The 25,867-nt window shown below is 31.9% G+C and overlaps 2 protein-coding genes across 2 annotated transcripts in view; one reads left to right on the forward strand and one right to left on the reverse strand.

Moving 5' to 3' along the window:
* Positions 1-25,867, forward strand: part of LOC134705788 (uncharacterized) — a 474,551-nt gene that overhangs the window by 124,231 nt on the left and 324,453 nt on the right. The gene's annotated exons all lie outside the window — the stretch shown is intronic.
* Positions 1-25,867, reverse strand: part of LOC134707320 (neuronal calcium sensor 1-like) — a 36,245-nt gene that overhangs the window by 8,842 nt on the left and 1,536 nt on the right. The window contains exons 2-4 of the mRNA XM_063566969.1: positions 20,735-20,759; positions 20,209-20,257; positions 3,827-3,916 (exon numbers count right to left, since the gene is read on the reverse strand). Of these exons, the coding sequence (XP_063423039.1) occupies positions 3,827-3,916; positions 20,209-20,257; positions 20,735-20,759 (164 nt within the window). The remainder of the gene's footprint in view (positions 1-3,826; positions 3,917-20,208; positions 20,258-20,734; positions 20,760-25,867) is intronic.

Genomic DNA, 25,867 nt, shown 5'->3' on the forward strand with positions numbered 1-25,867 from the left:
GGCGTAGCTTTATACGACCGCAGAGGTTGAACCCTGAACGGTTGGGGCAAGTATGGACACAACATTCAAGCTGGATTCAGCTCTAAATTTGGATTGTGATTAAATAGTTGACACAGCATAGGTTTCTGACAAAGAATGAATGTGTTCTCATGAACTTAAAATTTTTGTTTTCTCTTACAGCTATTCACTATGCTGTTGAATATTAATCCTCTCAAAAAAAAGGTTTGAAGAAATTTTCTTTTTATTTATGAAATTTCAAATGAGAAAATTGAACCCAATTTTTTTAATCACATCCCCCTTTCCCTTATTTCAAAACTAATATCAATTAAAATTTCTAATGGAGTTTGCAACAATAACTACTCATTTAAATACATCATAAAATATTAAGATGTAAAAAAACTGCTTGTTATCATTGAATGGTAAAGATTATTTTAATTTATCAGTTGGTAGTAAAAAGTGAATAAACATTGTATATTGTATATAACAAAGGTTTAAGTTGATTCTGGACAAAGAAAGATAACTCCAATTAAAAAAAAATCTTGCAATTGCACAATTGTAATTAGATATTTCTTGCTTACTATTCTGGACAAAGAAAGATAACTCTAATTAAAAAAAGAATTGCTATTTCACAATATTGTGTAATTAGATATTTCTTGCCATTGCGCAATACTGTGCAATTGAAAAGACTTGCTATTGCACAATACTTAATATAATAATTTTAGATCCTGATTTGGACCAACTTGAAAACTGGGCCCATAATCAAAAATCTAAGTACATGTTTGGATTCAGAATATCAAAGAACCCCAAGATTTCAATTTTTGTTAAAATCAAACTAAGTTTAATTTTGGACCCTTTGGACTTTAATGTAGACCAATTTGAAAACAAGACCAAAAATGAAGAATCTACATATACAGTTAGATTTGGCATATCAAAGAACCCCATTTATTCAATTTTTGATGAAATCAAACAAAGTTTAATTTTGGACCATGATTTGGACCAACTTGAAAACTGGGCCAATAATCAAGAATCTAAGTACATTTTTAGATTCAGCATATCAAAGAACCCAACCGATTCATTTTTTGTCAAAATCAAACTAAGTTTAATTTTGGACCTTTTGGACCTTAATGTAGACCAATTTGAAAACGACACCAAAAGTTTAGAATCTACAACCACAGTTAGATTCGGCATATCAAAGAACCCCAATTATTCAATTTTGATGAAATCAAACCAAGTTTAATTTTGGACCCTTTGGGCCCCTTATTCCTAAACTGTTGGGACCTAAACTACCAAAATCAATACCAACCTTCCTTTTGTGGTCATTAACATTGTGTTTAAATTTCATTGATTTCTATTCACTTAAACTAAAGTTATTGTGCGAAAACCAAGTATAATGCTTATTTGGGCCCTTTTTTGGCCCCTTATTCCTAAAATGTTGAAACCAAAACTCCCAAAATCAATCCCAACCTTTATTTTGTCGTCATTAACCTTGTGTCAAAATTTCATAGATTTCTATTAACTTAAACTAAAGTTATAGTGCGAAAACCAAGAAAATGCTTATTTGGGCCCTTTTTGGCCCCTAATTCCTAAAATGTTGGGACCAAAACTCCCAAAATCAATACCAACCTTTATTTTGTGGTCATAAACCTTGTGTTAAAATTTCATAGATTTCTATTCCCTTTTACTAAAGTTAGAGTGCGAAAACTAAAAGTATTCGGACGACGACGACGACAACGACGACGACAACGACGACGACGACGACGACGACGACGCCAACGTGATAGCAATATACGACGAAAATTTTTTCAAAATTTGCGGTCGTATAAAAATTATTCAGGAATAACCTTTATGTTTTGATTTATATTATTGATATAAATCAACATATCGTACTATTCCGGATTCGTTTTTCGAATTGCTTTTTTTTAGGTGTTGAGAACCTTTGGTGACCCCACAGATTCAGTGTCCTTAACAAGTACATAGTGAGCAGTGATTCTTTCCGACAAACGTTCACCTAATCTGTCCCAGTCAATGGGATAGTTTAGGTCGTCAATCAATGGCCAGGACCACACTGTTTTGAATATGATTCTATATACTTTTTGTATTTTATTGAATTTATCAATTTTTCATTTCTTTTTAATGAGTTTTGGATTTTAAAATATGTTTGTATTGAGCATCACAAGAGTGACATTTGTCCAAAATGTGCATCCGCTAACGTTACTACCTTTGAGGAAAAAAACAATCTGTGGAATTGAATCAATCGCACATTTTTACCACGTATTCGAAATATTAAAAGATTTTGAGATGATTTGTGAAACACAGGTGGCTATAAATTAGAAAAGTATTTGATGTAAAGTTTATTATTTATTAAATCTTTAAGACTAGTTATTCACGATAATGTTGTCAATATACATCACAGATATCGATGATATATATACATCACTGATATCGATGATATATATTTTCATAACAGTTACATCTTATATTTAACTTATACCATGTTATTATATATCAAAATATTTTTATTTGCATAATTGTGAAACGAAAGCCGATTATAAACATCGATGTTTCTATCATTCGGTTGATTGCCAAGAAAAGCATTTTTATTCTTAAAAACTAAAAACAAACGCCCAAGTTGTTTCATTTACTGGTTATAATTCTTAAATCGCACACAAATGAATATTATATTACTACAAAACTATCTTTAACATTTTTAATGGTATTCGAGGACATAAAAAGTGTGCACTTCGCAAAATAAGACAAATAACAAACAATGTATCTACTAGTATAACGTATTGGTCTTCATGCTTTGTATCTTAGGCTTAGAATCTTTGAAAGTATTTGTCGTGTTACTTTGGTTGATTTATGGAAATGATAAGTTTCTAAATTTGCGTAGAACTATGACTTAACTAAAGGGTATTTTTTTCTCATTCATGTAACGAGATTTTATTTCTCTAATGTATAAATGAATCAGAGTTTGAGGTTGTTTTATATAATTCTGTAATGTTTATTTTTAAGGAAATGATAAAAGTTTTAATTAGCTTTACTGCATTTATTTGTAATGCTGCCTCTTTTATAAAATCTGGTATTACTCAAAATTTAGCCACAAGGGTTATTTTTTTTATTGGTACAAAGTCCCATTTGCATAAAAAAAAACCGAACCGTTTTAGGATGTTGCAAAAGAATAAAAAGGAAGAATAAGAAGGCACATTATTTGATTTATCGTCATCAAATTGAAGTTATATTATTCAAATGTTCGTAAATACGACCAAACACTGGCATAAAGGGTTTTCTTTTTCTTTGTGATAGGTCAAGTTTACTATTCATCATCTGCGCTTCTCAATTTCGTACATAAAAGTTCTAGTGTGATCGGGGTCCCCCTTTTTTTTTTTACATCGATCAACTAAATAAAAATGCAGAGTTTACATCATCGTCGTTATATCCTGTTTTACGTTTAATTTTGTAACATACGAGTGAGAGATTGTAGCTAACTATGAAACCAGGTTTAATCCACAACTTTATGCAAAAGATAATGCATGTACCAAGTCAGGAATACGACATTTTTATCCATTCCTTTGAAATTTTAATTTTGATACTCACTTATTGACTTTCCATTTAAGATTTTCCTCGAATTTTTTTTTATTTGCTTTTTGTGTGCATTAACAGCTTGTCGAACTGGATCTTAGTATGCACTTGTTGCGCTATGTGTGTACATTTTTTTTTATTTCAATGTCCAACATTATAATAACTGTCTTATAAAGTTTAAACGGAGGTGTTAGATGGGTGTCTGTCAATCTATTATACTCAACAACAATACAAATACTAATATTACCTTATTTTCATCGAAAACATTAAAAACGAAGGTAGCAAATTTACTTGGGTCACCAAACGGAAAGAACTGTTTATAAATCTTTGTAAAACCCTGAAATATAAAACAAAAGCAATGGTTTAGAACTAACAATGTCAATTAAGGGAAAGATTTATGGTCTTTCGTGACATGAACAAATCTTAGTATTAAATGATAGTGTCTTTTTAATATTCGCCGGTATGTGTGATTTCTTCTCGATCTTCGAATTATTTACATGTACATTCGTAAATAAGAAAATCATGTGATGGTTTACTCTTTTAAAGGCAATAAATTAAATCATTGACACGAATCCTTTTTTTCAAACTTTTTGTGACACTTTGTTATAATACTGCAACAAAATGCACTGATAAATTTATAAATATGATACCTACTACATTGGTATATTGATAAAGTCGTTTAAATGTTAAAGGCAAAGAAAAGACCAATTAAAAGCACTTCATGGAGACAACTGTTGTATAATATTCTGTTTGTATTCAATAGTGTAATGGCTTTTTTCTCCCATGATACACATTTAGCTTTCCTATGCTATATACACATACGAAAATGAATGAAGTATAAGTAAATGAATGTGTTATATGTGTGTCATATTTAATCAAGTAGAACTGAACGAGCATAGAATAACAAAATTGTTACAACAAGAACATCTTAAAGTCGTTATATATATATATATATATAAGAGCAAATTTACAGATTTAACATTGTTGGGTTGATGTTTAGAGGAGTTGTAAATATATATAATATATATGCAAACGTATAAAAATTGCAGTTTGTATCCAACGCAATCATAGTTTTGAACGTAGTTTTCAATTTAGACTGATTTTGTTTTGTTTGGGCTTGTATCATATTTTCCCTCCGGTTTATATGATCCGTTCATCCTACGACTCTTAAAATTCAAGAGTCTATCTTAAAATGAGGGTAAATTATATATGGCCTTCCAAATACCGTTCCGATCCCTAACATCACTGAAGAGACATTTCTTGTCGAAATAAGGATCTGGTGTTCAAAAATTATTGACACCTTATGTTTGTGGCATAACATCTTGGCCACTAGTTAATTGATTTCTGTTTAGTATTAAAGGTTATATATTAAGATCCATTTTGTTACATCTTGTGATCAATTTTATTTGGCCATCGCTAATGGCATTCAGCAGGGTTATAGAACATCAGTTGTTCGACCTGTTAGTCAAATGCATTTTGTTTAAATATACTTTTTCACTTTTTTAGTATTTTGGAAAATGTTGTTTGTGCTGTATTTAGACCCTTCTACAACGAAATTTGTTTACATGCACACGTATACAAATTGCGATTTCTTTTTTAACGCAATCATAGGTTTGAACGTAGTTTTCAATTTAGACTTGTTTATATTTTTTCGTTTGGGCTTGTATCATATTTTCCCTCCGGTTTAAATGATCCATTCATCCTAAGACTCTTAAAATTCAAGAGTCAATCTAAAAATGACGGTAAATTAAATATGGCCTTCCTAATACCGTTTCGATCCCTAACATCACTGAAGAGACATTTATTGTCGAAATCCGGATCTGTTGTACAAAAATTATTGACACCTTAGGTAGCAATACACAGTTAGGAAAAAACACCCTCTTTTCCCTCCTGTCTAACAAAGAAGGCTTTATATGTGTGTTATGCATGTATATACTTGTAGAAAGAAAATCTTCCAATCTAATGGTCATAAGGGTGAAAAATGATCCCTTTTGGGTGTAACCATGGCAACAATCTGCATTTCTTAGATACAAAATATAGCAAAAAAGGGGGGTAAACATGTCACAAAAGACCTATGAACGGTACGGATAGGAAAATACGGACTGTCAATCATAGAAATGGCATATAAAACATGTTTAAATCAATCAAAATGTTCATATAAACCCACTAAGAATGCTATACTATTCTTTAATTATCTAAAAATCAATTTTATTGTACAAAAACTTTCATATTTAAAAAATTCACAGGGGCCATAATGCGAAACTAAACTTCTAACTGTGTATTGCTACCTTAACATCAACATTAACCCAACACTGTTAGATCTGTAAATTTGAATTCGCAAATGTTTTGTTCTTCCCTCGCCGGGATTCCAACCCATGCTACTCAGATATTCATAATCGTTCCACCAGAGAAATATTGCTACTGTCAATTTCATCTTATATATGAAAATCAATTTATTCTTGAATGGTCATTTTGGTCTTAACATCATCTAATATGTCTGAACAATACATAATCAATAATCAAATAATTGTTTAATTCAATATCAGTATTTAAGTTTGATACGCATATACATGTATAATAGTTCATATCAAATATTAACAAAATTTTAGGAATCAACTTCCTCGTTTTATTTCCTGTACTCTCGTATGTCTTCATTCATAGTGAGTGTATTACTCGAATGCCAATGTCGTGTTTACATATGTTGGTGAACGTTTAACAACTGAAATCAGCATAATTCTCATTAAATTATAATTTAAATCACCAAAATACCTTACTTCATTGGTACAAACACTACAACGCAAAAATCACCAGACATGGAATTCAATACACACATCACAATGTTGAAGATAATTATTTAAGCTGCTGCACAATATTATTTCTGGACAGCTGCTTATACAATCAAGGACTGAAACACCTAGCGGAACAACTCCCACATTTACCTGTTTTAGCGCTTACATGATTAAAAGACAAAATCTGCGTTTATGAAGCTATCAGCATCTTAGTTTTTAAAAGTTCATATTCCAAAGCGATTTTATTCGATAGATTGTCTAAAACCAGTATTAAAAATGGGGTTATTTCATACATACATAAACGGATCGATAACGGTCTCAGCATATGGTTATTTTCTAAAACAGTTGGCGTTGTCTGCGGGAAAAATGTTTCAAAGACAAATTTGAGACGTACAAAACACTACATGCTTACTTCATATTACATACATTTCCTACTTTGTATAGTTTTAGAGGGGATGCGGCTAAATGAAATCAGTCTCTTTAGTTTTATAAGATTTTTGTTACTGGCGATGTAGCCAGTCCAAAGATTTCTTAAATAAGGTGAGCGATACAGACTCTAAGGTCAAATATGCGCATCACTTGGCATCCGTCGTCAAATTAATAGAAGTTGAACAGTGCATTATATATTTGTATTTATTTATAATACGTTTAACAAGGTAAAGTATTTCATCAGTAATTTCAAAGTTTAGAAAATTTTACACATTTAATAAAAATGTAATAATCGAAATGTATTATTTTGACTTATTAAATATTTTTAGACGTTTACAAATATTTTAATGTAATAGTATTGAAAAAAAAATTGAAATACTACATTCCGCAGAATCAAGGACGATAACGCAAAAATATATTTAAAAGTCTGCATATTGTCAGCTCGAGATAAATTCAATATAAGCGCCAAAGCAAGGGAAGATGAGGCTGAAATTGATACATTATTAAATTATAAATAAGAGTTATACAGGTGATTCAAGAACAAACAAATACCTAAGAGAAGATTTGTTTCCAAGTGGTGCGAGTTCTGTCTCTTTGTGACACCGGGTGCTCCGAGAAAGGAAGACTTTATTAAGAGAATAAGAAAATAATCCGTTGATTAAATTCTTTTTTTTGGAGGGATGTAAGTTTGATAAAGTGATGCAAATTGTTATAATCAGTGAGAGTGTTTGAGTTTGGCGAATTGTCATAAATTCAAGACACAAAACCATGTCCGCCTGCTTACAAAACGGAGACGGTCAGGAATCATCTACGGAATTTTATTGGGAGGGGGGGTAATAAAACTACGCTTATTAAAGCAATTTATGTATGAAGTTATAAAGTAAATTATATACACTTAGTGTTTATTATTATATAATACATCAGACAATCGTCTGCTCGTAGACAAACCGGCTAAAAAATACTGGCCTCTAGTATAGATTTATATGTTTTAAATTTCTATCATAAAAACATCAGGACAGCACTTTATTATGTTCAGCTTAACTTCAAGCTTTTCATACAAGTCATTTGTCGTTTTAAAAGAACGAAAGATTGTTTAAATGACAATTCCATGCATGGTTTTCTTAAATGTTTTATTTATAGCCTGGATTTTCACCTTTGAACACAATTTGTACTATAAAACTTATTCTGGGGAAAAAATCAACAAACCCTCATCCTTAAGGAAGTTCAATTAAGCTTATCAAACATTTACATAATATTAATCATCATAACCGACTGTGCAATCGTCACCGAATCATTTCCAATTTTTGCATATCATTCGTTTTAAGTCATCCTTATGGTTGTAGTTGTCTATTTGCGTCTTACATGATAAACATACTGTGCTTCTAGCACTGAGTTTTTAAAGATTAAGATAGTGGATTTAGTCAGAAACCGTCATTTTGAAGGACAGACAAGCTGAAACTAGACACAAGGTCCAAGGTCAAACAATCATTACGGGCATAGCATACAAAAAAATAGTATCGAAACATTCCAATTTTATAAAAGAATAATTACATTAGATGTATGATTTATTATAATACTTTATTGAGATTGGCTAACTGCACATCACGTGTTGTTCCGTAAGCAATTGCATCACTCAATAAAACTTTTCATTCATGATAACACGTGGTCCCACAATAAAGTTCACAGGTGAATAAAATAAAAAAAAATATAAAATTCGTGTTTTCATGATCATAGCTAAAATATGTAATTATAAGTATTGAATGCTTCTTTTTGAAACTTTATAGGGTTGTAAAAGCGTTGACCGTGCGAACAATTTTAGTATGATTCATACAAAATGTACATCGGTCAACGCTTTTACACCCCAATAAGTTTACAAAAAGAAGCATTCAATTCTCAAATGACAAATTCCTACATCTTCACAGCTTCCATTATATATCTATAAATAACCAATTAAAATTACTCCATGGAGACAGTTGTTACATGATATTCTGTTTGTGTTCCATATTGTAATGGCCTTTTTCTCCCATGTTACACATTCAGCTGTACTTTTCTATTTACACATACGAAAATGAATTAAGTATAAGTTTATGAATGTGTTATATGTGTGTCATATTCAATCAGGTAACACTATAACATAATGAGTATAGAGTAACAAACGTACAACGAAAAGAACATCTTTAAGTCGTTATTAGCATATAATAGAGCACTATAAGTAATACGCCAGACTTTGATTCACAATCGTTCCACTTGAGAAATATTGCTACTGTCCATTTCACCTTATACATTGTTCTCCTCTTATATTAAATGCGTTTCCCTCGGTTTTAGTTTGTTTGCCCGATTTACTTTTGTCCATGAATTTATGAGTTTTGAACAGCGGTATACTACTGTTGTCTTTATATATAAATCATACTAACAATCACCAGTAAATGAAATTTTTCTGGAATGGTCATTTTGATCTTAACATCATCTAATATGTCTGAACAATAAATAATCAAGTCATTCTTTGATTCAATATCAGTATTTAAGTTTGATACGCATATACATGTATAATAGTTCATATCATACAAAACATAAATTATCAAATATTAACAAAATTTTAGGAATCAACTTCCTCGTTTTATTTCCTGTACTTTCGTATGTCTTCATTCATAGTGAGTGTATTACTCGAATGCCAATGTCGTGTTTACATATGTTGGTGAACGTTTAACAATTGAAATCAGCATAATTCTCACTAAATTTTAATTTAAATCACCAAAATACCTTACTTCATTGGTGCAAACACTACAACGCAAAAATCACCAGAGATGGACTTCAATACGCACATCACAATGTTGAAGATAATTATTTTAGCTGCTGCACAATATTATTTCTGGACAGCTGCTTATACAATCAAGGACTGAAAACACCGAGCGGAACAACTCCCACATAAGCATGTTTTATCGCTTACATGATTAAAAGACAAAATCTGCGTTTATGCAGCTATCAGCATCTTAATTTGTAAAAGTTCATATTCCAAAGAGATTTTATTCGATAGATTGTCTATGACCAGTAACAAAATTTCTTACTTTGTTTATTTTTAGAGGGGATGCGGCTAAATGAAATCGGTCTCTTTCTTTAGTGTTATAGATGTATGTTACTGGCGATGTAGCCAGTTCAAAGATTTATTAAAAAAGGTGAGCGATATAGACTCTAAGGTCAAATATGCGCATCACTTGGCATCCGTCGTCAAATTTATTGAAGTTGAACAGTGTATTATATGTTTATATTTATAATACGTTTAACAAGGTTAAGTATTTCACCAGTAGTTTCAAAGACCAGAAACGTTTACACATTGAATAAACATATGAAATAGGAAATGTATTATTTTGACTTATTTAATATTTTGAGACGTTTACAAATATTTTGATGTAATAGTATTGAAATTTTTTTAGAAATACTTCATTCCGCAGAATCAAGGAGGATAACGCAACAATAGATTCAAAAGTCAGCATACTCTCAGCTCGGGACAAATTCAATACGAGCGCCAAGGCACGGGTAGACGAGGCTGAAATTGGTACATAATATAACAAAATTAAATTGATACAGGTGCGTCAAGAACGGAAAAATAACTAAGAGAATTTTTGTTTTCGAGTGTTGAGAGTTTTTCCTCTTTGTGACACGGGTGCTCCGAGAAAGAAGGAATTTATTAGGAGAAGAAGAATATTATCTCATGATTAAATACATTTCTTTTTTTAATGGTGTGCGTTTGATAATGGGATGCAAGTTGTAATCCTAAGTGAGAGTGTTTGAGTTTGACGAGTTGTCATACATACAAGACACAAAACCATGTCCGCCTGCTTACAAACGTAGACGGTAAGGACTCCGCTACGGCATTTCATTTAGGGTTGAATTAATAAAGCCACGCTTATTAAAGCAAAAACAGTATGAAGTTATAAAGTACATAACATACATCAACTATTTTGTTTTTATATTATACTTCAGACGATCGTCGGCTTTTAGAAAAACCGGCTAAAAAATTGGTCTCAAAATTTAATAGCATGGATACATGTACATATGTTGGAAATGTCTTGTCAAAACATCAGTGCAGCACTTTGTTATGTTCAGCATTACTTAAAGTTTATCATACAGAAGTCATTTATCGTTTTAATAGAACCAAAGACGGCTCAAATGACATTTGCATGCACGGTTTTCTCTTTAAAGGTTTTATATTTAGTCAGTATTTTCACCTTTAAATTAACACAATTTGTACTATAAAACGTATTCTTGGGAATAACAGCAACAACACCTTATCATTGAGGAAATTTAATTAAGCTTGTCAAACAACTACATATTAATATCCATCATCATAACCGATTGTATAATCGTCATCAGATCGTTTCCAATGTTTACATTTCGTTCGTTTTATGTCATTCTTACTGTTATAAATGTATATTTGCATCATTCGTGATAAACAGGTTATGTTACTAGCACTGCGTTTTTAGAGATTAAGACAGTGCATTTTGTCAGAAACCGAAGGACAGAAAAGCTGAAAATAGACAAAAGAATCAAGGTAAAATAATCATAACGAGCATATCATAAAAAACGAATATTTTCGAAACATTCCAATCTCATAAGAGAATCAAAAGCTTATGCATCATAATAGTTTCCATCATGTATCTTGTGAAAGTCATTGATTAAAAATATTGGTGTCAATTAGATATCTTATTTGGTGATAATATTTTAATTTTACTTTGCATACAGCATTACAATCATCAACTTTTGAAAGCATGTAATCATTTATTGCATTTCATTAAAATTATGACCATGATTCTAATAGAGTTGGTTAAAACACTCTAAAAAAACTAAATCCCCATAATATCCCATCCCTGTATTTGATACACCCCCTTATTATTATTTTTACAAAACACAACTATTGCAAATTTTGAAAGTGATTATTTGATTGTTTCAAACGTAAAGTGTTCTTAAGCTCGATATAACATAATATTTTTTGATAAATCTGTAGATGCGGATACGTCAACGTATACGATATGGTTGATGCATTTTTAAATGACCGACCTCTAGTACTGTCAAACTGATTCAGGGAAAACACAGCAAAATGTTTCCTACCCTGGGTTAGTTTAATTAAGCTTATCGAACAGTTACATAACATTAATATTCAGAGATGATTGTGTAATCGTCATCGGATCATATCCAATGTTTACATATCGTTCATTTTATGTCATCCTCATGGATATAAATGTCTATTTGCAACACTGTGGTATTTGAGGTATCACAGCCGATTGTGTAATTTCCATCGGATCATATCAAGTGTTAACATATCGTTCGTTTTATGTCATCCTTACGGATATAAATGTCTGTTTGCATCTTTCTTGATAAATATCTTACTCTCTAGCACTTTGGTATTTCAGGTATCACAACTGATTATGTAATTGCAATCGGATCATTTCCAAGGTCTACATAATGTTGGTTGTATGGCACCCTTTAGGTCATAAGTGTCTATTTTCTTCTTGCATGATAAACATTACTATGTGTAGTGCTACCTCTGTACATGTAGTTTTTCAAAGATTACATGAGCAGAACGTCAGTATATTACCGGTATACTTTTTATTTTAAGGACAGACAACTTTATAGCAAAAAAACTGGAAAACACAATTGTAATAAACATCGTATTTTTTTTTTAGTAACTCTCTCTATACATGAAGAGATCCATTATGGTATACTACTGTCCGCCTATTTTACGATTTGCTAAAGAAGATTCGTGCAGGGTTTTGTAGACTGTGGTTTGACTTTTCATCATTTTCTGGGCTTTTTTGGCTTGATTTATATTCTTCTCTTTCGACTTTTGAGTTTTGATATTTTGGTATCTTCCGCCTCTTTTTCACAAGATGTAAAACATGAAAATGTAAGTCAATGTATTATGCGGTTAAATAACACGTATAGTATCGGCAGATTTATCTAAAACTTTACACTATTTACGATTTTGTAAAAAATCACTGAAAATTATATTATAATTTCTGAATATCGGCAATAATTTTAATATATGTAGTTCACTACCTCGGATATAACTTTAAAATAGAATTCATATTGTTGTCACATTTGTTTAAGAGTAAACTTCTTTAGTATTTGGCAATTTGTTTTCTACGCATTAAAAAGAACCATCAGATGTTTTTGAACCACCAATGCCACCAATGCACCTTGTTTCCCTGTCTTATATTTTCTCCCATTTATCTGTTTCTTTATTATAACCCTGTCGTGTAATGTTGTAATTTTAATATTATGATTAACACCGCTATTAAAGCGGGAGGTTTGGCATGCCACAAAACCCAGGTTCAACCCACCATTTTTTTCATAAAATGCCCTGTACCAAGTCAGGAAAATGGCCATTGTTACATTATAGTTCGTTTCTCTGTGTGTTACGTTTCGGATGTTTCTGTTGTGTCGTAATTCTCCTATATTTGATACGTTTCCCTCAGTTTAAGTTTGTTACCCGTTTTTTTTTTCTCTATTGATTTATGAATTTTGAACATCGGTATACCACTGTTGCCTTTATTTATGCAAGTCAAAAGTGCAAACAAGAATAACGACCAGGTAATGGAAACATTTCGTAGTAATTACAAGCAAATATTTCTGTGAATGATATTTGTCTTACTTCTAGTAGACACAGGATAAATAAATCATGTTAATGGATGTCTCACCTGCATTTTCTTTTTGTAGCTGTCTTCCGGTAACAACATATAGAATCGGAAACAACATCTACTAGTGACGTTTTGGTCTCGACAGATGCATCCCGTATTGAAGAACTATTAGTAAACTGGCGTATTATTCACTAGAAGTACTGTCATTTGATGGTAAATGGACTCGGCGTTTCTAAATGCTTGAGACAGAATCGTACATGTTACAAGAAAATTCTGTTTTTGACAAAAGAGATAACATTGTATATGCAATTAAAGATCGAAGACGGTCTCATGCTTGCATGAAGGCTGTTAATGCCAGCTTGTCTCAAAGTTAGACAGGGAGGTAATTTATCAAAACTTATTTACTCCCATTGATAAATATTTCATTTAACAAGTTATTTAACCTCGGTGGAACCCTTTAAAATGAATAGTATTGAACATTTTCATCAAATTAAACCTTATAGCTTATTTTTTTAATACCGGACGGGAATTTGTCATGTCAACCAATTTGCTATCACCCTTTCGGTTACGCTGATACTGAATTGAATTCACATCATTTTATAATTCATTCAAAACTTTCCAATGAGTTTTTATAATCATCTGATCTTTACTTATGTCATCGGAAAACATTCAAGATTTCGTATTCCACAATATTTCGATTTCCCTGACGTTTACCTGACAGATGTCCGCACGTCTTTGGTGTTATATTTGTGATGGTATTTGTCTGGATTCACCAAAATCTCGATAGTTTTAATTTTACTTGGAGTTTTTTTAATACTATTAATACTCATTCAGGTATTTCCAAATAGTCACATATTTGACGCTCAACATTATAATATACTTTAAGGTCTATAACAAGAGGTGTAATAACAACAATCCTTCATTAAATGACCAATACATAATCTTTAACAATAGTCGCAATTCTTATGGTCCTACGCGAGCTTTCGTAACTTAAAAGGCATATAAAAAAGCAGAATAAGACTCTAAACAATAAGAGAAGTGCATTATTAACTTGTAGAGTATCGGTTTTGGAATTGCTTAAATCAATCACTCAGTGATGATGTTATTCAACTCTTCTAAATCTGTTTTCCAGGATAACATTTCAACAGTTTTATGTAAAACATTTGGAACATCTGTTGCTCACAAAACTTATAATACATTCAGCTTAAAGGTTCTGCCAACAAAAACCTTTCGACGTTATAAAGTCAAAATCTATACAACGTAGACATTGCATAATAATTGACATTATAAATATTACGATCAGATTTGCGTCATTGCTTTATTTCGAATTATGGATATCAACGTCATAACCATTATAAATGTATATCGTTCATGATGGGTCTTTTTCATTATAACTCGATTTTGAGAGTCATTGGGCCAACTGAGAAGTCTTAAAATGTTATGGTTGTGGAAAGGGGTTTTCAGTTTACAATATCTACATATTCTCATGTATTCTAGCATCAAAAATAGATTCGATACAGCTACAATTGTTCATGTTTTGAAATTGACATAATGATAGTAGGAAAACATTTATCTAAAAGGGACATGTTTCTGCTTGTAGTTTTTGATTAATTACTGTAATGAATGTGTACATGTATCGTTAATTGGTAACGAACCATTTCACACATGATCCCTGCCAATCTCCTGTCAGTTTATCTGTTTTGTTATGTTACATAACACCACGGTATAGTTACTGCTATTGAAGCGTATGTACTCTTTTTGTATAATGATCACTTCCAAATAATCTCAGAAAATACAGTAAAATAGAATGAAACATATAGTGAATTTTGATTACAACGCAAACTGTTCGAATTGAACAAGAGAAGGAGGAAATAAACTCCTCATTGATACCAGATTAAAAAATGGGTCGACAAGACACTTGCTTCGCCTTCAAAAGACTCATCAATGACGCTCAAAACATCGTTAGGTGAATTGTCGTTTTAAAATCTAAGACTTTTAGTTATTTCACTTTCACTAATTTCCACATCATGTTGCAAGTTTTGAAAAGAAATTACCCAGAATGTATTAAATTTTGAAACGGTGAAAAATATGCACAGAACAACAATCCAAACCAATTTGAAAACATGCTGAAAATCACGTCAAAAATAATCTTTCAAATCAGACAAGAAAAAAGATACGTTTTCATTTCAAAAAGATGTTTCTTTGTTCCTTCGTTACCTTGACAGATAAGAGAAAACGAGGATTTAGAATGTGATGGCATACAGCGATATCATAGCGTAATTTATATTACAATTAGTCGAATACGCCTATAATTAACTTACTTTCAAATATAGGTGCTTTATTTCTACAAGCTTCATATGACCTTGAACGTCTTCTGAACTAGTTTAAATGCACAATTTAATGTTTTGTGCAAAATTTGATTGCAATGTTTCAGAAAAGTGAACGGCAAAGTGCCCCCTACTTCACAGCAGTATCAATTATCATTGCAATCAATGTACAAAGTAGGAAAATAATGAATACACCATTATTATATAAAGAAAAACTCATTATACAATTTTTCGATTTTCAAAAACATTAATTTTTCAAAATGTGCATAAGGTGCAGTACAATGGAGACATAGAAAGATATTTCTAATCACAACAATAATCTGCATAAGCCGGAAATCTACATACTAGTGTACATGGAAAAACATTTAAGAGTTTCACAGACTTTTATAATATAATTTTGTATGTGAAATTGAAATAGATAATTGATGATCTAAATATGCAGGCATTGATTAGTCTAACTTCGATCAGTAAAGCAAATACCAAGTGTTATGAACAAGTGGAAGAACTTCAATCATCGGTATTTAATCTATCCTCTGAAAACTAAATGTCATGGTTCATATTGTATAAACGTTAGCTATCTATTGAGGAATCACCTCTTACTACGACTTCATGCATTGGTAATGCAATAGAATTAAGAAAAAGTCTCATGAGTGCCAATGAGACAACTCACCATCTGAATTTCAATGTGTGACACGTAAACCATTATAGGTCAAAGTTCGACCTTCAACACGGAGCTCATTGAATGGTTAATTAACAATAAGTGAACACTGTTCAATAATGAACGATATCATTGAACGATTGAAACTGGTATATGTAGGATGAAGCTCATTTTATTTTATACTGTAGAATAAATTCTAAACTAAGAGGTAACTTTATAGGAAATGTAATTAAACATAAACTATGCCAGATTTTATGGCAAGGAAATGATAAAACTAAATATCCTCTTTGCCCATCAACATCCAAAGAAAAAGAAAGCTAAGTGTCTTTTTTTTTAAACAGGCATTATAACTGAGGACAGGGGACTCTTGATTTATTTAAAAATTATATTTATATATCATATAGATAGATTATTTTTCTTTTTTTCTTTTTATATTTTCTTATAGTTTTGTTTGTTAAATGTATTTTGTGTATGTAAATATTATTTGACACCAACTTATTGTTCAGAGTTTTAATATGACGACAATACATATTTAAATTGAATTGAATAGAATTGGTATAAAGTCCTAGAAAATGAACTGAATTTCTTTTCGATGTATTCATGATGTGTTATCAAATAAAACCGATAGTTTTTAATAATTTCTGAATACTTGACAGTTGAAACAATACAAGATTTAAATAAATTCAAATCTATGTTTAATGATTTATGTATATATAAACATTTGTATAGGAAGCCATTGGATTTTACGGTCGACAACATGGTAAAGGATTTAACAATAAAGTGATGAATTTAACAGAAACTGCAGGGGATCATCGGCACCAAATACTCCGAATGAAAAAACATAAAGCAATGAAACAAGGCAACCACTGACCATGTCGATTCATGATTTCAGTGTAATTGGGTATATGTTGAGTTTTTGAAATCGCCAATCCTCTTCCACTAGTCTAGATAAACATAATTAACAAAATGGTACGGTTAAAAAAAGATGATGAAGAGTGGCTAATGCCAAATTGATATGCATATTCAGGATGAGACTATGTTCATGCAATATGAGTATTAACCCTGCATTGAACTAGAGCCGGATTTGTAACCCGTTAGTTGAAAAGGTAACAGTCTGCAGGCAGCCATGTCACCTCAATCGCAGAAAAATTATTTCGACTCCGAGCCGACCAGTCTTTGTTCTATCTTCTTAAAGGCGCATGACAAACGGAGAAGCTACAAGTACCTATTCTAATCACATTGGTTTGACCCGGCCGGGTTTCGAACCCACAACCCCCGCACACGAGGCGACCACAGAGTCGGTTTTTAATAAAGAACATTTAATCATAATATAAAGATAAATTCGACAAAAGCACTCATCTCCTATAGAAGCTTTCATGGTGGTACATGTAACTGGTGAAGTTTTTTTGCATTTGTTGTAAAAAAAAAGATTCCATTAACTTTCAAGTTGCAGTTAATTTTGATAATTTAAATGTTGTTCTGAATTTTCTAACGCTACTCAGACTTTTATTTTTTCTGTACATTTGACATAATAGTTTTAGTCTTAGGCATTGCGAATTATTATTTATTTAAATCACATGTGTGTGTTTCTAATCATATATATCTCTTCGGTATAATTAAGACCAGAAAATGATGTTATATGATAATGTGATAGCACGAATATTCCTGAAGGGTTATTACATGAATATTTATAGATATTGTCCAATGGACTTATTATCAATTTACGAGCTAAAAATATAATTGGTGGTAACATTCGATCCCAACGCTTTGTAAGATTACCGACATCAAGAATTGAATGATGTATAGAAATATGATCATACATGTACTCTAGTTTCGTCAATTGCTTAAATACAGTGTCAATTTGGCTTTGTGGAATGTATAAATACGCAGACACGTTCGGTCGAACCATATGACTCGTGTATGGGGAGTACCACAAAAATAAATCATTGCAAGAACTATATAATATGGGTCCTATCCAATTTACCTACGGTTCCAAATAGCCAGACAAATTATATATACTATACGATTGAAAGTGCGTTCAGCAATCAAAATTAATTATAAGTCGAGAAATAACGTTATACTGCATTGCAGATCTTTTTAAATGTCCAGGTCGTCATATTCAGGCGTTATACCGTAAAATATGGTACACTAACTTGGTTGATTTGCACTTCAAGTTGTCATACGATCAAATATATTGCACGAGCCCGATATCTTTTAATTGTATTGCAAAACTTTAAAATGAAATGCATGAGTTTCAAGGCGTGTTTGATAATGATGCAAACTTAAGTAACGTCTTGGACATATTTTAGGTTGCTTTGCAACACAGATAATACATTCGAATATATATTTCGTTAAATTTAAGTTAAACAAAAGATCAATAACAATATATGCAAGACGTGTTGTGTGATATTTATAAGATTATATTTTTATGGCCTTGGGCTGTTTTTTGCACTTTGGTTTGGTTGTTCTCTCTTCGACAAATTCCCCGTTTCCATTCTCAATTTTATGATTTATTATCTGTGTTGAGTGTGAAAATTCATATTAGTAAATAATTAGTTCGAATTTACAAAACAAACTGCACTAGAAGAAAAAACGAAAATTGGAATGTTGAAATCAAAGGGTAAACAGATCAAAAGCGACCAAGCTGATATTCAGAGAGGCAAGGACGATTAAATGATGGAAAAACGATTATAGTAGACCAATTAGCTTGCAAACTGTTGGATAGATTGAAGTAAAATATAAACATGTATATAACAATGTGTTTTATAGCGAACAAACTTCGAGATCGTAGTATAGAATCCACAAATACAAACTTATAGATGACAACGTAGAAGCGAAACACGTATATTATGATCAAGATGGTATAAAAGAGAGAAATAATATATGCTTCAAGAAAAAAAAAGTATGAAAAAGGCGAAAATAGCATAAGGACAGTATATAATAAACAAAGAAGACAGCGAGTCCAGGTAGACACAGTCAAGAATAGGAATAAAACATCGAACCTGCAAGAACTTAAAACAACACAAAAGCAGGTGTAATTCCATAGTTAACATCTCTAAGACTTATTTAGTACCAACAAGAAAGACTAGTGGAATGGCATAGAAATTAGTGGTACAAAAATTTGAATAAACGACAAAAGAACAACAAAATAAAGCATGTTAAATCCATTGACTGATGATGTATATGTAGTGGTCCAAAAGGTTTATAACACAGAGTATTTGATAGTAGGCTATATGTATTTGACATATTATGTAAAAAGCTCCGTGACTAGGATCATATCAGAGGTTAATATATTAGCAATTTGATGTACACAAAAATAACAACGATATTATATTCATGCGTACAACACGTGTTTAGTGAATAACCTTTAACAGAACTGTGATCTAAATTTGCAAAGCTAAACAATAAAGGGGTAACCTGGCTTATTCGACACCTGAAGATTACAACATTACGACACATTTGCATTGTCCCAAAATATGCCTACTATCCTTGCAGAAAAACATGAGTATTCCGACACCCTGCTCTATTTGACATTCTTTCTGGTCCCATAGTGGGTCAGATTAGACAAGTTACGCTGTAATGTGTATGAACACAAATGATAAGGGCATAAACAGTATAGTCAAAATTTTTTAGGTCAACTTTACCTTAAGGGGTTGCAATCTTAAATCTTCGATGATTAGAAGGAGGATGAAGGGATAGTCATATTAATTGATATAACACTCAACAAAGATACAAGGTATATAGAGTTGGTATACCACTCATATGTTCTAAACCGTACACTATATACTTACATCTAATGTCAGTTTGCCGTCAGGACAATCCTTCATGAAACCTTTGTACCTGATAAAAAAACAAATGGTATTATTTACATATCATCTAAAACATTTATAATTACTTATTTTGAAACATCTTTCACGTTCCTTATATTTGTTGTCATTTTATTTATATGTACACGGTTTGTGCAGATAGCACCACTTTTATTCTTGTATCTAAATTTTATTTCATATATAAAATCAAATTATAATTACATATTATGAGTTTATTGTGAAAGGTGTATTTGTTCAACATCATGTTGGTCTCTGGTGGATAGTTATGGTCTCTTGGCAATCACTCCACATCTCTTTAACATTACCTAGGTTGGTTTGACTTGGGTAAACAAATATGATAGCACTTGGGATTTGTTTATCATGAATAAATGCTATAGTACGATGTATTTCTCATCAAAAATTGATAATACAATTAATAATTCGATTAATTGTTTGCTTGATGGACTGGACTTCAATCCCTACTATGGGGACATATAATACATAAACGTACCATTGTTGAATTTCCTCTTCTGAGACTGAAAAAGAAAAGGAAATGTTAAGTTAAGGTAAACGGTGAAACTAGTGCATATAGATGATATACTCTATGCTCATGATGTCGTTCAAAATGGCTGGCTTGCTTTGTAGATTATCAAACATTAGGCGGGAAATCCCAATTTCATTTTCTAGGAAGATTTATTATTATCTTCATAATGAAATCTGATAATAATAAACTCGTTTGGCAATGCAGCAATTTCATTGCTGATAGAATTTCGGTGTTTTTTTTAAATCATACAGCGATCTGTTTTTGAAGTTGCCTTAAACATAATCTAAGAGAATTTTTCATGGATATTCACAGTCATTTAATTTGTTGTAACTACCTGCTTTTGAATACCTTTGTTTTTGCAAAATAAATACAAACTGTATTAATTTCGCGTATTGTTTTTCATGTGTCTAACTATACGTAATTCGTTTTGTGTTGCTTTCACCAATAATATTGTGGAAATTTTCCAAGATCCAATTACCTGCTACGTGATTGTGTCTTTCATTTCTATCTAAACTTCTTGGCTAAATTATAACTCATGGTTTCAAATATTGCAACGTCATGTAATTGTAAAATCAAAGATGCGAACATTGATTTTAAATCTTTTGATGTACAAAGTAGTCCTACATGAAGTTATTTAAGACAAGAAATTAAGCACACAAAATAATCCGTAGAACGTAATCTTGGAAATTCAAGACAACTAAAGCGTGGGTGGTGCAGCCTGTCAGTTACAGTACTAAAAGGCTATCTGCACTTTTATGGCATTTAAACAGCTCGGTTCTGAATATAGTCTACCGATATAAAGATCATGCCGGTACAAAACAGACGTTTTGGAAGGGAGAATAAATTTCAGGCCTTATAGGACAGGTTTATATGTATCTACAAAAATGTTTATCTTTCCATTACAAATTTACTACACCAAAAAAGACTTTTTATTTATTCTTTCGCATCATTTTAAACACTTCAATATGTTGAGAGACAGAAATACCAACTGCAATGGCACTAGTTTGATTGAATTTTGTAAAGCAGGAGCTTAGAATTTTTGTGGTAACTATAATTATTGCTAGCCATGGCTCTATCCTACATGTAGGTGGTCGAGTGGTCTAGCGCGTCGGGCACATGCAGTGCCTGGCGATTGTGTGCCTCGATATATCAGTAGCACGAGTTTCAATCCCGGCCAGGGAAAAACAAATTTAAGATGATCTTTTTGTAAATTTACAGATCTGACAGTGTTGAGCTGATATTGAGACGAATTTATTATAGCTTTATATCACCATCACTGGTGATCCGATGTTTTAAAACCATGCATACACGCCCAATCAGTTGAAATTGAAAAAAGTTATAGCTTATTGCCAGCTTAACTAATTTTTCTAAATTGTATAGTTAATTAACAATGTTACCGAAATAGTTTTATTCGTCTAACCTATCTCTTACCGATAATTGCAGCCAGATTGTTAATTGGTGTAATTAAGGTGTGGGAGGCTCATCTGTCCAACAGTATTTCAGTTTTGTATTTCCATTTGAACCTATGTATGCACATGATCTTTTTTTCAAATGACTTTTTTTAATTGTTTATAATGCGAAAATTCTCTATTAATATTGCAAATTTTGATAGTAAAAAACTATGCCTAGAGGTTGTTGTTTTGTTTTGTTTTGCTTATTGGTCGGATTGTTGACTCTTTGGCATATTCCCCGTTTCAATTCTCAATGTTACTGTAAGTTGTCTATGTTAACATTAAGTTTTTTTTTTCTGTAACATATACACAACTAAAGTTTCGCAACCTCACGATGATATTTTTATATCGTATACATATAGATATACGCAGAAAAAAGTGTTTCAAACGAAGAGGAAAACTATTGATGTCCCTTTCTCATCGTAATCTTTGTAATAGAAAACAGGCAATACGAAATCTTTCAACACTACGTTCACAAACTGACATAAAAATTTCAGAAACAGCAGACTCAAGTGGGACGTCTGCTTAATAAAAATAAAGCGCCAATCAAACTTTTTGTTATTGACCTAATTAAATTAATTAAACATCGACCAAATAAACAAATGAACAAACAATACATAAGCAAAATTCTTAACCTTTCTCTCCGCAAACGATTCAGTTTGAACAAAGGTTTATGTCCTCGAGTGGACAATACTCTGCAACCAATTAAGCAATGGTTTAAGTTAAAGTGCTGACTATGTTATTATAATACTGCCAAACGAAGAAAGCAAAGGTAAAAGTCCGTGAAAGGAACTTCCACGATGTAAAACATAACAAATAATATATTGATTTATTGGTAACTAGTTGCTTAAAGTCCAATGGCAAATATTTAATGCACATGATGTCATCCAGGACGAGAATAAAATAACGATACATACAACAAGTAGGTCTAGTAATAGAGGCACGGTAATTTAGTCAGCCACTGAGAAATGAGGGTATGTTGAATTTCCATGAAACAGGCCATCTACGGATCCCTAAAAGAATTGTTACAAATGTTCTTAACATGCAGATAAACTCATTATAGATACCAGGACTAAATTTAGTATATACGCCAAGCGCGCGTTTCGTCTACAACAAACTCATCAGTGAGCGCGTGGCACTCTTTCTACACGAGGCATCGGATTTGATGTCCCAATCTTAAAGAACGTAGCTGTGTACTTGTACATCCCTCGCTGTAAAACAGAAGACCTGCTTTATTTGTTAAGGGGATTTCTGCCGATCGGAAAAAGACCTGTAGTATATCCCTGGTCCCCTTTAATTTGGGAGGGGGGGGGGGTATGGGACAAACGTGCAGTTTCTTATGACAAGCAAGAGTTGATAATATAGACGGTAATGAAAACAAGAGGCTCTCAAGAGCCTGAATCGCTCACCTTAATTCTTTTGGTTAAATCTCTCATCAATGATTATTTTGGCTTTTCAATTTATTTAAATGTTCTTTGGATCGTCCTATTTTCTTCAAAAGCCAAAAAAATAATCATTTTCTCCTATGTTCTATTTTAGCCATAGGAGCTATGTTTCTTGAAATACAAGGAAATAAAATATAAAATTTATACTAGATACTCTGAAACTCATTTAGCCTAAGTTTGGCTGAAATTGATACAGCAGTTTCAAAGGGGAAGATTTTTTAAAGGATGTCAACATGATGAACAAATTGTGAAAAAAGTCTTTAAAGGGCAATAACTCCTTAAGGGAACAATTGACAATTTTGGTCAAATTGACTTATTTGTAGATCTTACTTTGCTGAACATTATTGCAGTTTACAGTTTATCTCTATCTATAATAATATTCAAGATAATAACCAAAAACAGCAAAATTTCCTTAAAATTACCAATTCAGGGGCAGCAACCCAACAACAGGTTGTCTGATTCATCTGAAAATTTCAGGGCAGGTAGATCTTCACCTGATAAACAATCTTACCCCATGTCAGATTTGCTCTAAATGCTTTGGTTTTTGAGTTATAAGCCAAAAACTGCATTTGACCCCTATGTTCTATTTTTAGCGATGGCGACAATGTTTGTTGTTAGATCAAAACTTCGGATACAATTTATAAACTAGATACCCTAAGGAACATTCAGTCAAAGTTTGGAAGTATTTGGCCCAGTAGTTTCAGAGGAGAAGATTTTTGTAAAAGATTACTAAGATTTACGAAAAATGGTTAAAAATTGACTATAAAGGGCAATAACTCCTAAAGGGGTCAACTGACCATTTCGGTCATGATGACTTATTTGTAAGTCTTACTTTGCTGAACATTATTGCTGTTTACAGTTTATCTCTTTCTATAATAATATTCAAGATAATAACCAAAAACAACAAAATTTCCTTAAAATTACCAATTCAGGGGCAGCAACCCAACAACGGGTTGTCTGATTCATCTGAAAATTTATGGGCAGATAGATCTTGAGCTGATAAACATATTATCCCATGTCAGATTTGCTCTAAATGCTTTGGTTTTTGAGTTATAAGCCAAAAACTGCATTTTACCCCTATGTTCTATTTTTAGCAATGGCGACCATGTTTGATGATAGATCAATACTTCGGATACAATTTATAAACTAGATACCATAAGGAACATTCAGTTAAAGTTTGGAAGTATTTGGCCCAGTAGTTTCAGAGGAGAAGATTCTTGAAATAGTTTACGACGACGACGGACGCCAAGTGATGGCATAAGCTCACTTGGCCCTTCGGGCCAGGTGAGCTAAAAAGTACGGGTAAAACATTAAAATTTGTCATCACTGAGCTAAAAGTTAGACGTCATCCAGAACGATCATAAAATAAACGTCCGAAATGAATGACGCAATAAAACAATAAAGACATACACATTAATGAAATGCATCCGAGAAGCTTGTATCTGGTACATAAAGGTTAGAATTAAATACATTTAACATACTGCGTTTGTTGTAGTATAATAATGTATACCACATTGTATAGGGAGTAATTATGTGTAATGCATGCCAAACTCTCATCATTACCAGGTGTCTGTAGAATGCTTATTACCTGTATTTTGTTTGTATCTCCTTACCTTAATTATTGACCACGATATAATAATAAGGATAGATACTTGCATATTTGCACATGTGAAACATCGAGTCCTCTATAAAAATTAGATGTACATTTTTTTTTGGGGGGGGGGGGGGGGAGGTAGGGGTAAGGCTCTCAAATGACTAGTGTGAAATGTTAAGAAAAAAACCAACACTAACATGATACGTACGGTGTATATTTGAAAGTTGTAAAAACATGTCACCATTAATAAATTGCTACCAAAATGTATTTTCAGTATTGGCCAAACAGGATGTTTAGGGTGTCGAGGATATGACAAAGTTACATGAATGAAACATGTGGGCATGCGCGTCAATGAGACAGCCACCCAACGACAAATAAAAAGAACGGTTAGAAAATAACGAATAAAAAGATCGCGTGGAAGATAAATTTGACAGTTTCCAATATTTTACAATGCTCCTATTGTGAAATTATAATTATATCACATATCTTTAACTATTTATTGCTATATATATGTTATGATTTAAACGTACGATTACACTTACAATTCCCATAGAAAATCGAAGAGAGAGAATGGAATGTGCAAGTAGGTATGTTAAAAACGTAAGTTAAC

The sequence above is a fragment of the Mytilus trossulus genome, chromosome 2 (genome assembly GCF_036588685.1).
Source record: "Mytilus trossulus isolate FHL-02 chromosome 2, PNRI_Mtr1.1.1.hap1, whole genome shotgun sequence".
NCBI classification, from domain to species: domain Eukaryota; kingdom Metazoa; phylum Mollusca; class Bivalvia; order Mytilida; family Mytilidae; genus Mytilus; species Mytilus trossulus.